The sequence below is a fragment of the Rutidosis leptorrhynchoides genome, chromosome 9 (assembly GCF_046630445.1).
Source record: "Rutidosis leptorrhynchoides isolate AG116_Rl617_1_P2 chromosome 9, CSIRO_AGI_Rlap_v1, whole genome shotgun sequence".
In the NCBI taxonomy this organism is placed as follows: domain Eukaryota; kingdom Viridiplantae; phylum Streptophyta; class Magnoliopsida; order Asterales; family Asteraceae; genus Rutidosis; species Rutidosis leptorrhynchoides.
Genome location: NC_092341.1, coordinates 347,553,516 through 347,567,057, shown reverse-complemented (window position 1 = coordinate 347,567,057; position 13,542 = coordinate 347,553,516). Strand labels below are relative to the sequence as shown.

Genomic DNA, 13,542 nt, shown 5'->3' with positions numbered 1-13,542 from the left:
CTGGCACTAAATCAATCTGAAATTCTACGGCTCTCGGCGGTGGTAATCCAGGCAATTCCTCTGGGAAGACATCGGAAAATTCGTTCACAATTCGAACGTCGTTCACGCTCTTCACTTCAGTTTCTACCGCTTTCACATGTGCTAGGACAGCAAAGCGTCCCTTCTTCATAATCTTTTGCGCTTTCACGCAACTAATGAGGTTCAACTTCGAGGTACATCTCTCTCCATAGATAACCAGTGGTTCGCCATCTCCTTGTGGTATGCGAAGTGCTTTATCTCCACAGATAACATCGGCCTTTATCTTGCTCAACCAATCCATACCGACGATCGCGTCAAAACTTCCCAGTTTGATAGGTATCAAATCAATTTCGAAATCTGCACCAGCTATGTTGATAATAGCTCCACGACTAATATGGTCGACCTTTTCAAGTTTTCCATTGGCTACCTCGACAAGCATACTTTCCTTCAAAGGAACTAACGACCAATCTAACTTATCACAAAAATGTCTACACACATAGCTCCTATCGGCACCAGTATCAAATAGGACAGAAGCTAAAAGATTGTTGATCTTGAATATACCTGTCACCAAGTCGGGGTTGTCGCGAGCGTCCCTTGCATTAACGTTGAAGGCTCTAGCACGTGGTGGTCCGCCATCCTTACGCTTGTTAGGACACTCGTTTCTGAAATGGCCCGTCTTTCCACATTCATAACACTTCTTAGGCCCATTGTTGTTGTGGTTTGGCTTCACATTCAAAGTGGTAACCTTGCAATCCTTGCCAACATGTCCAGATCGTTGGCACTTCTCACAGATAACATTGCAATACCCAGTGTGGTGCTTGTAGCACCTATTGCATTGTGGTAAGGTTCCTTTGTAGTTCGGATTGGTGCGGTTGTTGTTGTTGGGGTTGGTGTTGTTGTTGTGTATGTTGTTGTTTTGCCTGAACCCTTCATGTCGTTTTGCCGGGTTTTGATCATAGTTCCTACCCCTGTTGTTGTTGTGGTTGTTGTCCCATTTCCTCTTTTCACCACTAACAGTTTCAAACTTAGCCTTCTCCGGCTCGTCCAGGATGATTTGATTCAAGAGAGTATGCGCCATGCGCATTGCTTCGGGAACGCTTGGTGGCTTGGATGAGGTAACATTACCCTTGATGGACTTAGGAAGTCCCGAAAAGTATTTCTCCAAATGCTTAAATTCGGGGGTGACCATGGTTGGACACATAAGAGCCAATTCCAAAAACCTACGGTTGTAGCTGTTAAGGTCGTTCCCTACGGTCTTCAATTGCATAAATTCGATTTCCATCTTTTGAATCTCGGTTCTCGGACAGTATTCCTCGATCATAGCACATTTAAATTCTTCCCAAGGCGTAGCATACGCCTCATCAATTCCTTTCGCTTGGGCCATGGTATTCCACCATGTGAGCGCGCCATCAGACAGCGTGCAAGATGCAAATTTCGTTTTGTTAGCCTCAGAACAATTGCTAACCCTGAATACCGATTCCAACTTTTCGAACCATCTGGTGAGACCGACGGGTCCCTCAGTGCCACTGAAGTAGTGTGGCTTGCAGTTTTGGAATTCCTTGTAAGTACACCCATCTCGGACGACAGGTGGATTGACAGGCGGTGGTGGTGGAACTTGGGGTTGTCTTTCAGCTAGTGCAGCAGCGACTCGCTCGTTAATCATGTCCTCAATCTGGGCGGCGGTAGGTGTGGTTCTTCCGTTGGCCATGATGTTCTATACAAACATTTTGACTCAAGTCAAAATCCATTATGCAAATAATAATAGTATAGTATATAACAACCAACATGAAAACAGCACAACACATGTTGATTAAGTAATGCAAGCATATATAAGTACCACAAAACCATGAGATGATAACGTAAATAGAACACTTGCGCAAGAAGTAAGCAACACAAATTCCATTCATTAATGATAATAAGTTCATACATTACAATAAGTTCGTACATTACATAAGTGAAATATGAAATTACAAAAAGAGATTACAATACAGAATCTAGTACAAAGTCCTACGGCGATGGTGGGTACAAGATGTCCAAAACATGAGCCAACTGCTCCTCGAGCTCAGTAACTCGAGTCTGGAGAATCTCAATCTCCCGCCTCATTTCCTCATTAGAGGAAGATGGTGGGGCAGGTGGTGCTGGCGGTGCAGGTGGAGCCGGTGGTGCTGAAGTGGATGGTCCGGCTCTGGGTGGAGACGGTAATATCAGTGGGTCGGCGGGGTACGGCACCAGCCGTTTACGAGCAGTGATCCTACGACGCCGACCATAAGCGTCAGTGACAGTACGACCAGGAATTATGCCAGCGAAGCGATACCGCTTCTTCGGCGGGGTAGAAGGTGCCTGAATCGGTCGGTCAGCGGGATCCTCCTCATCACTGGAGTCGTCAGATGAGGTGTCGTCTGAAGAAGCATCGGTGGAAGAACCGTCGTCTGAATCATGCGGTGGTGGCGCGGGTGGCTCAACATATCCGAAAGCGGCCAACATCTGTCGGTGTCGGCCTGGCGTGATCACGGCTAAGCGGCCGTCGGCAGTGCGTCGGCAAGGTGTGCGCCAGTGATTACGGAAGGGTCCTTCCCCGAACTCCGCGGGGATCTCCATGCCACCAATGCGAGCCAGTTGCCTCAGGGGTCTGGAAGAAGACGCCGGGATAGGCACACTGGAGCTAGCTCCAGAACTAGAGGCGCCGGGGTCGCCAGTGGGTGTCGGGGCCGGAATGTCGGCAGCAGCAGCAGCAGCAACAGGTGCAGCAGTGGGTGGAACAACGGGGCCTGAGCCGCTCGGGATGTCAGTAGGTGGAACGTCCGACATCTGAACAAGGAAAAATAAATTTTCCATGTCAGTATGTCATAAAGCTAGCAAATAATAGGCCAACAGTTTAAATCATGTATAACAATAAGTAGCATGGCAATATTAGTAATCGTACGAAACTAGCATGCAATCGAAAGCAAGTAATAGCATGCAGTAGTGAAATCACGCAGTAGCATACGGCATATAGCAGTAACAGTAAGCAGCAGCATGCAGTAAGTTCAGCGGAAACAAGTAAACTAACAAGTTGTAGATTAGCCCTATTAGTGAATCCTACTCGGGTCGGTCTTAGACTCACTAATGCATCCTAATTCCCTACAACCAACGCTCTGATACCAAATGTGACGCCCCGTACTAAATCATCATGTACGGACCATCATCAACAGGATCATTACAAGGTTAAGTACTATATGCATTTTCAAAACAGAGTTTGCATTCATTAATAAAAGTGACGTCATAACATACGTCAATTGTTTTACAAATCAAAGTATGCTTCACTAAGTAGAAGCATTAAATAAGTGTACGTGACCATAATGGTCGTTACATAACATAAGTTCATAAGTAAAAAGTTTGAATGCAAGATAAGTAGTCATGCGATAACAACTCTAGGCAGCGGGTTCTACAGCACGACTAGTAAGATAGCGGAAGCGACTTCAAGCACCTGAGAAAATACATGCTTAAAAAGGTCAACACAAAGGTTGGTGAGCTATAGTTTAAGTATAACAGTAACGTAAGTAGGCCACGAGATTTCAGTGCTACAACGAGCGTTTCAAAAGTATGTAAATGTATATGCTTAACCGTGGGCACCCGGTAACTAACTTAACGTTTAATGTACCCCCTTAAAGTGCACTTGGCAAGTGCGTATAACCTCGAAGTATTAAACACTCGTTAAATGCTAGCGCTACTAGCCCGAGTGGGGATGTCAAACCCTATGGATCCATATCTAAGATTCGCGTTCACGGTTCAAAAACCAATGATTAAACGTTACCGAGCTAAAGGGAATGTTTCTGCCGTTATATAACCCACACATATATAAAGTTTAAGTACTCGTGCCTAGTATGTAAAACATAAAATCCGCATGTATTCTCAGTTCCCAAAATAAGTTAAAGTAAAAAGGGAATGCTATAACTCACAATGATTAGTAGTAATGGTAAGGTAGTAGTCGGAAAGTGGTGTGTAAGTAACGGTCCAAACGTCCTCAACCTAAGTCAAATAGCACTAAGTCAATAAGTCGTCTCAAAAGGTTTACAAGTATGTAATTAAGGTCATAAGGGTCATCATCAATCATCATTAAACAAAAGGTAACAAGTAAGACTCGTTTATGAAAGTCGTTTAAAACAAAGGCTGACTTCGGTCAGTCACCACGGCCTCTATCCTTACTGAATTAAGGTGAGACCAGTGGTCATGGCTCCGTCTATGAGTCCCTTAAGTGTGGTAAAATTTACAGAAGCAAACTCGTCTTGGTTTGACCGTGGCGACGGTCTAAGTGCGAGTAGGTCAGAAATTTCTGCACAACGTTAAAGGACATGGTAACGATCGGAGGGCCATAAATCCTAAACCGTAACTCGGATTAAGATGAGTCCTATATGAAAAGTTATCTACTCGAAAAGTTCTATCTAAAAATCAAGGTTAGAACAGCCCAGGTCTACTGGTCTGTTCCAGAAGCAGTAGGTCAGAAACATTTGGACAGAAACAGTAAGTTTTGAAGAGTTCCGGTTGTCTCGGTGCTTGATGTTCATCACGGTTCTCATCCTTGATGCGTATAGCTTCAAGTGTACAACTCGTTGATGTGTTAACATTATCTTGACCAAGGTTTGTCCATCATAACTCAAGTGCAAGTGTTGTAAGTGTGTTGATGAACCAAGGTTACATCAAGGCTTAGTTTCAACACTTACATGGACTTTAGTAGTAAAAACAAGTTATAAACTTAAATCAACAACTAGTAAAGTGTATGTAAGCTTAATAGCTTTTGTTTATGACAAATTTAGAAGACCATAAGCTAGATAACTTAGATCCTTTATAAGTTTATGAAGTCATAACTAGTAAGTTATACTTCTTTGTTCTTGAAACTTAAATAGTGTTAACTTTTGTTCAAGAGAAATGGGATCAAGACTAACTTGTAGATCTTGACCAACAACCAACAAACAAGTAAACAAGGTGCATAATATGAAGTAGTAAACTTAAATAAACAAGAAAGGTTCATGGTTGTTCATACTTTAAAGATTCAAACCAAAGTTTGATCTTTAGAAAGTAAACTTGAAAGTTTACTCCATGAACTCCAAGTATGATTCTTTTAATCAACACATGAACTTGTATTCTTTTGAAACAAAATATGTAGAACATAAACTAGTAAGTTTAGTTCTTGTGTTCTTGTTAAATACAAGATATAATGAAGAAAACAACTAGTAAGTTTGTTCCTTGAAACTTAGTAAAGAAAGACAAGTAAATAAGTAGATAATAACAAGTAACAAGACAAGTAATTAATCTTAAACTAGAATAAGTAACAAAGCTTTTAACAACAAAGATTGATGATGATTAAAAGACCCTTTTGGGTTCGGTTTTCTCAAGGAAAAAGAAGGAGAAAAACTTCAAGTTACCTTGCAAGAACAAGAGAGAATTTGAGAGAAATGGAAGTAAGTTTTGTGTGTGTGAACTTGAGAGAGAAGTGCAATGAGTTGTAATGAAAAATGGAAACCAAAACACCACTAAATGTGGCCAAGAATTCGGCATTCTGCAGCCCCAAGGAAAGAGTGCATGGTTTGTTGGATAATTACATGTAAAGAAGGCTTAAAGTTGGACAATAAGGTGGTGTGCATGGGGATAGTGAGCCAACAAGATTCCTAAAGCCTTTAACTATCTAGTTAACCTTCCAACTAACACTTACAAGGGTCATGTGGGCTAGTTAACTCATAAATAGAAGTAGGGTGGGCTTACACTAGTCCATTAACTAATAAAGCCCAAGTTGCAAGTAGTTTAACAATTAATCCACTAAAAGTCCAAGTTAAGCCCAAGTAATTAACTAAAAGCCTTAGTTAATTAAAATGATTAATAAAATTAATCATGAATGTAAATAATATCTTAAAATATTATTCGTGCAAGTTCCTGGTGTCACAAAGACGTTTCGGGCATTTAAAGTTCAAGTACGGGCAATTAAAGCAACATGTAAATGTAATAACATACATTCGTTTAATCAAGCGTATTAATAATAATAATTATTAATAAATAACGTAGGAAAAACCAGGGTCGTTACACCATATTTGGGATCATATCTAACATGGTTTTACCGCACGTTCACCTAAGCATCCTCATTTCTGCCACTTCCATCCTTCTCTCTTGGGCCTTCGTCATTGGCCAACATTCCGATCCGTACAACATGGCAGGTCTAATTGCCACCTTGAAGAATTTACTTTTCAATTTGAACGGTATCTTCTTGTCGCACAAGACCCCTTTCGCTGCTCTCCACTTCACCCAACCTACCTTAATACGATGAGTCACGTCCTCGTCTATCTTCCCTGATTTGTGGAGGACCGAACCTAGATATCTAAAAGACTCTTGTGGTTGCAAGATCTGGTCCCCAATGCTAATATTCCCTCCAACATTTAGTTCATCCTCAGTCCTACTGAATTCGCACCTTAGATATTCCGTCTTTTGTCTACTGATCCGTAGCCCATTTTGTTCTAAGGCCTCCCTCCATCGTTCTAGTCTTCTATTAAGTTCATCCTTTTGTTCCGATACAAGCACGATATCATCGGCAAAAATCAGACACCAAGGGATGTTCTCTTGTATTCCTTGAGACAGCTCGTCGAGGATCAAAGCGAAAAGGAAAGGACTAAGGGCTGATCCCTGGTGCAAGCCTACTTCTATCGAGAAATACTCTGTGTTTCCCACAGGCGTCCTAACACAGGACTTCGCCCCATCGTACATATCTATAATAGCTCTAATATACTTACTTGGGATACCCCTAACATTAAGGGTCTTCCAAATCAGCTTTCGCGGTACGCTATCATAGGCCTTTTCTAAGTCTAAGAAGACCATCTCTAGACCCTTTTCTAAGCTTTTATGACAAAGAAAATAGTAATTGTCATGAAAATTGGAAGATGGTGGTGAGAGAATAAATGTAGTTCATTTATTCCGATCAAGTTAAGTACATCAATGTGTTTGTAAAAACAACGAGAAGTTTACTTATGCTTAAAACATGCCATTAAATTGTTTCGTTTAAACAAACACGTGATTTCACGAGCTATTTTACTAGTTTATTTATTAATTATAGAGAATCGATTACTCCACATGTTAATGAAAATAACCCTTAATTAATATTCTCACTTTTTGTTGGAGCTAATCCATTTGATAGGAAACTTAAAAACATAATACGTGTATATAAACTTAAGGAACTCTTTTCCATCATCAATTTATTTTAAAGTATTAAAGAACTCATAAGCTTATATACATATCCTACGCTTTTAAGGTCAATTATTTAAATTACATTATGGAAAACAGGATTTAGAGTTTGTCATTTTTAACATGCTCTAAAATAAATTACAATCATTGGTCTTCATATTATTTCCATATACAGAGTAATTATTTTGCAATAGCAACAAGCATAATACTTTAATAAATCTGGTGACCACCTATACACTAGTTATATATAGTAGGTGGTTAAGGCTCGTGTATTATTTTTTGGACAAAAGATGTAGAATCTATGTAGTACAGTTGGTAAATGGTCAACTAGTTGCAGTTAAAAAGGTTGTCAAGCTCAATTTGTTACATCGTGTACCATGAAAATAAGAGAGTAGACTTGTGAAGCAATTAAGCATTGATTGAAATTAGTTTAGGTCATTGGTGCACCAACTTGTGTTGAACAATTTGATCATGTAATCTAAGTATTCAAGTATGTACGTACTTATCTCACTATCACCCTCATTAACCAAAAACCTACTTTGCCTAACTCAAAACAACTCCCATTTTCCTCCTCTATATAAATAGTCCAACGTTGATCTCAATTCTCACAACTCATCTACAAACCAACATCCGAAATACAATGGCTTACTCGAACACCATAGTTAGAAACATGCTCTTGAGCTTCTTGTTGATCTTATCGAGCTTAGCATCTTTTGCAAATGCTAAAACTCACTACCACGGCTTTATTGTACGTGTTTCTAATAAGTTTTTAGCAATGCAATTATAGCATATATGATATGATACTAACTATTTATGAATGTGAACAGGTTCAAGAGACGAAAGTGAAGCGATTGTGCAAAACGCATAATTCTATTACGGTCAACGGGCAGTATCCTGGCCCGACATTGGAAGTTAACAATGGAGATAGTATAGTGATTAAGGTCGTTAACAAAGGGAGATACAACATCACCATTCACTGGTATGACAAAATGCTTGATCAAATAAATCTAATACTTCGATTAATGTAACCATAAACGGCTCAACTAAAATTTGGTCGTTATTATTCAGGCACGGTGTTAGACAAATAAGGACAGCGTGGGCAGACGGGCCCGAATTCATCACTCAGTGTCCTATTAGACCAGGAAGAAGCTATACATATAGGTTTACAATTTCAGGTCAAGAAGGCACATTATGGTGGCATGCACATAGTTCATGGCTCAGAGCAACCGTTTATGGCGGTATCATCATCCGCCCAAAACAAGGCGATACTTTCCCCTTTCCTAAACCTAATCGTGATTCGCTCCTTCTGCTCGGTATATACAAAATTAAGGATTTTACTAACGACAGCTTAAGGGCAGTCATTAACACACTTAAAACACTTGTATACAGAAGTTAGTTATTAATTTTACGGTGGTAGTTACCTAAAAATTAATACAAGTGTTTTAAGCACGTTAATGACAGTCAAAAGTGTTTTCGTTAGCAAAATCCGAAAATTAAATAGCAATGTACTTGGTAAGAAATGAAGGTACCGAGTTTAACATATAATATGATGATCAGGTGAATGGTGGGATGCAAACCCTATTGATGTCATAAGGCAAGCCACAAGAAGTGGAGGAGCGCCGAATATTTCCGATGCGTATACAATTAATGGTCAACCGGGCGATCTCTATAATTGTTCCAGCAAAGGTTCGCTTCTATAATGTTGAAAAACACAAAAATTTGAAACCAATAAATCCTAAGGTAGCAAAATGGGTGGGTCAGTAAAATGTCAAAATGGGTAATTTCTTGTAACGGGTCAAAACAGTTCAGGTCAAATAATTAAATTAAACAATTTCAATCTAAATCTATCAACAGTTGCATATACCATATCATATCAACCTGTTTGACTTACTTTTTGAAGTTTGACCAGTTATGTGTTTTTGTATACAGATACCATCAAGGTTCCAATAAGTTCAGGAGAAACAAGCCTCATACGAGTGGTTAACGCAGCATTAAATCAACAATTATTTTTCAAAATTGCCAACCATAAATTCACTGTCGTTGGAGCCGATGCTTCCTACGTAAAACCCTTCACCACAGACGTACTCATGCTTGGACCAGGTCAAACCACAGACGTACTCATAAAAGCTGACCAACCACCAGCTCGTTACTACATCGCTGCACGCGCTTACGCAAGCGCACAAGGCGCACCATTCGACAACACTACCACAACCGCTATTTTAAATTACAAAAACGCCCCTACTTCAAAACCAATTATGCCTACTCTTCCTGCTTTTAACGATACAGCAACCGCAACAGCATTCACAACCAGCTTCCGAAGCCCCGGGAAAACATTAGTCCCGACACAAATCGATGAAAATCTTTTTATAACCGCAGGTCTCGGACTACAAAAATGCCCACCGAAAGCACGTGCACGTAACTGTCAAGGTCCAATTAACGGGACCCGATTTACTGCTAGTATGAACAACGTATCGTTTGTACTACCATCAAACTTTTCCTTGCTACAAGCGCACCATCATAAGATTCCGGGAGTTTTCACTACCGATTTTCCTGCAAAGCCGCCAGTGACGTTTGATTACACGGGTAACGTAAGCCAGTCACTTTGGCAACCGATACGCGGGACCCGAGTTTATAAATTGAAATATGGAGCGAAAGTGCAAGTAGTAATTCAAGGAACGAATATATTCACAGCTGAAAATCATCCAATTCATCTACACGGATACGATTTTTATGTTGTTGCTGAAGGATTTGGTAACTTTAACCCTAAAACTGATACTGCTAAATTTAACCTTGTGGATCCACCTCTTAGGAATACAGTTAGTTTGCCGGTTAAAGGGTGGGCGGTAATTAGATTTGTTGCAGATAATCCAGGTAATTAAATAATACTATTAACTAATTAATTTAAATGCTTCATCAAACAGATTATTACATTTCTAACAATGTTGTTACAATTTGTTTAAATTATTTTAGGTACATGGATTATGCACTGCCATTTAGACGTCCATATCGGTTGGGGTCTAGCGATGGTGTTTGTAGTCGATAACGGGGTCGGACAGTTGGAGACACTAGAGCAACCACCAAAAGATTTGCCTGTTTGTTAGATGTTATTTGATTTCATTGTTGTTTTTCCCAAATTAGGGATGCATTCTTTTCCTTTTTAGATTCAATTTGTATCTTTCTTTTCATTTTTTGAAAGATGATATTAGCATTGTACTTTAGAATCTGAAATTTATATCAAACAAAATTTCCATTACTTCCTCAGTTAATACTACAATTTATGTTTATGAGTTTATTTAAATCAATATACAAACAATTTATAAGCTCATAACCGGCTTCAGATAACTTGAACTTTACCCAAATGTCAACAAAACTGTAAGTATATAAAAACCTAACAGGTCCTATCAAGCTTATACATTATTTGCTATTTGCACAATTGCACCCACGATTCATCACAATATATACTAGCTAATAGAGTTTTGATTCACGTTTTTAGAAAACGACCTACATAGGTATCACACTATAAAATTGAAATAAATCACTCCTCAATGTTACTCGATGTTACTCGTGAAAAATTGAGTATGATTGAACAAACGTTCGACGATGATTGTCATATTATTTTTTTCTGGAACAATAATGGAGATCTGGAAACGTCTTTCATTAATAAGCAACCTTGTTATTACTTGGTGTTATATTCTTGTGTGCGAGCGCACATAGAGCCAAATTTGAAATAATAACTAACATAACAATGACTCCATTCTCTCATCTCTCCCATGAGCTGTGAACATGAAATGATAACAAACATAACAATGCCTCATTCTGTCTACACATATGCACAATACCCCATTAAAAAGAAACACACCACAACCTAAAACCTTAAAAGCACAATAAATAAGTACTGATTGTAGACGAAAAATGTAAACAACATTAGAGGCAAATGTAAACGTAACTACATGTTAACATACACATTAAGATTTTTTTTTTTCAATGGTATTTTTTATTTGATTGTTTGCAAAAATAGAAAAAGTTAATTGTTTTTTTACAGAAATGGTAAAACTGAAGTTTGAAACTTCGGTTGATTTCCCATTTTTGTCAGACGAAACCCTAAACCAAAGTTTGAAACTTCGGTATTGTGAAATCCGAAGTTTCAAACTTCGGTTTTGTCTCTAACCCTAATTCATCTAATCCTAAGTCATCTTTTCCGAACTTGCGGTCTGTTCCCCCCATGTACTTTGTGTCATGGGATAGGGAGAGATCATGGGTTCGATGTTAGGAAACCCGACTAGGTGAGTCCAAACAAGACAAGATAACCCCAAGTTATCTAACCCACTTCCAACAAATGAAAAATATAGTGATAATCGTAAAACTTGCAAGAATGATAAATAACACGGGAATTTAACGTGGTTATATGAAATCACAAGTGATTGCTTTAGTCCACGGCCAACCAAAGAGTGTTCTATTTGTATCAATTTCGTGGTGGTAAGTTTACAATGAGTTACAATGAGGCCTATTTATAGGAAACCAAGAACACACTTGTGTTCTTCAACTTGATCTTCAAGATCACATAAAGGAATCAACATGGACAACTTGCAAGCCTTTACACCCATTCAATGGCATGATCACAGCCACCTTTGATGGTGTAAAGTAGCCCAACATGCACCTAAAGTGTAACTTGAGTCAATCAAGATCGGATCCCATGTGCAAAAGTTGATCCACTTGCTGCCAGCAGGAGATGCGCCGCATCTCCCCACGATGCGCCGCATCGAGCACCCTTGACACGCCATATTCCTTTAACACGCCGCATCACAAACTTTCGAGCCAAAATGCTGCATGGATGCGCCGCATCTCTTGAGTGATGCGCAGCATCACGCCCTGGAACTTCCTGAATTCAGGTTTCACGCAACCCAAAATCTGCAAAATCCGTGCATCACTTTAACTCACCTTTTGTGGCGACATTTCCAACTTTGTTTAAATGTCTCCACACCTCAACAAATCTCCCACTTGGAGACTTTGAACAAACTCATCCTTCGTTAAACTCGCCTAACAACATCATCATCCCACAATAACAACTTTCATGTTACTAGCTTGGGAAAACAAAACGACAAACAAACAACAACTCTTTGGCTATGACACCTATCTCCTTAGTCTAGGAGATAACGGGTCATTTGAGTCCGACCCGACCCAATCAACCCCATCGCCCAAGCGACCCACTCGTACACTATAACATCCACCCGATTAAACTTTCCAACATAGAATAAACCCGCCGGTAGATTAAACATGTGGACCATCCCATCAAGGCAACCGTGTGAGAATGCAATCACACCCTTGATCTTCCACATAACTGATAATGCTAAAAACAAACATATATTTCATAGCATTATCCCTCAAGAAAGACAAGCTTTTAGCTGCAATTGTTCTATTTACAAGTGATATTCGTTTAAATAATAAAATGTGAAGACAAAAGACAGATTCGACGAATTGAAGACGCAAACGACCAAAAAGCTAAAAAGTACAAAGTACAATCCAAGTGGTTCAATTTATTGATAAGAAACGTCTCAAAATTACAAGAGTACAAGCCGCAAAACGCAAAGTACAAGATATTAAATAGTACGAAAGGACGTTCGAAAATCCGGAACCGGGACATGAACCAACTTTCAACGCGCAACGCAACGGAGCAAAAATTACAAGTCAACTATGCACATAAACATAATATAATATATAAATAATTCTTAAAATTATATATATATTATATATATTTAATAAAACTGTCGGCAACAAGAAAACAAGCGAATGTGAGCTGTCCCAGGGGGCCATGCGATCGCATGGCCAGGAAGCACAAAAGCCATGCGATCGCATGGAGTACTGTAGCAGCTGACATCCTATAAATTGCACAAGTTTCAGCGAACAAAATCACATCTTTTTATAATCTATCTCTCACTCTCATATATATATTTATATTTTAATTATAATTTTAATATTAAAGTTTAATAATAATAAGGTTATGTTAGCGAATATTGTAAGTATGTAAGTCGAAATTCTGTCCGTGTAACGCTACACTATTAATACTTATTGTAAGTTATGTTCAACTTTTTTAAATTAATGTCTCGTAGCTAAGTTATTATTATGCTTATTTAAATCGAAGTAATCATGATGTTGGGCTAAATATTAAAGACGAGGTAATTGGGCTTTGTACTATAATTGGGGTTTGGACAAAAGAACTACACTTGTGGAAATTGGACTATGGGCTATTAATGGGCTTTATATAAACTAAACCATACCTCGTTAATTTAATATAAAGATTACAATTTGACGTATCTATATATA

General features: G+C 39.0%; 1 protein-coding gene across 1 annotated transcript; it reads left to right on the top strand.

Moving 5' to 3' along the window:
- The first annotated feature begins 7,861 nt into the window (after positions 1–7,861).
- On the top strand, positions 7,862–10,322 carry LOC139866482 (laccase-12-like). Its single transcript, XM_071854719.1, has 6 exons — positions 7,862–7,969; positions 8,049–8,200; positions 8,290–8,534; positions 8,779–8,907; positions 9,151–10,092; positions 10,192–10,322. The coding sequence occupies exons 1-6, from the start codon at positions 7,862–7,864 to the stop codon at positions 10,320–10,322; spliced, it is 1,707 nt and encodes a 568-aa protein (XP_071710820.1).
- Positions 10,323–13,542: the final 3,220 nt, after the last annotated feature.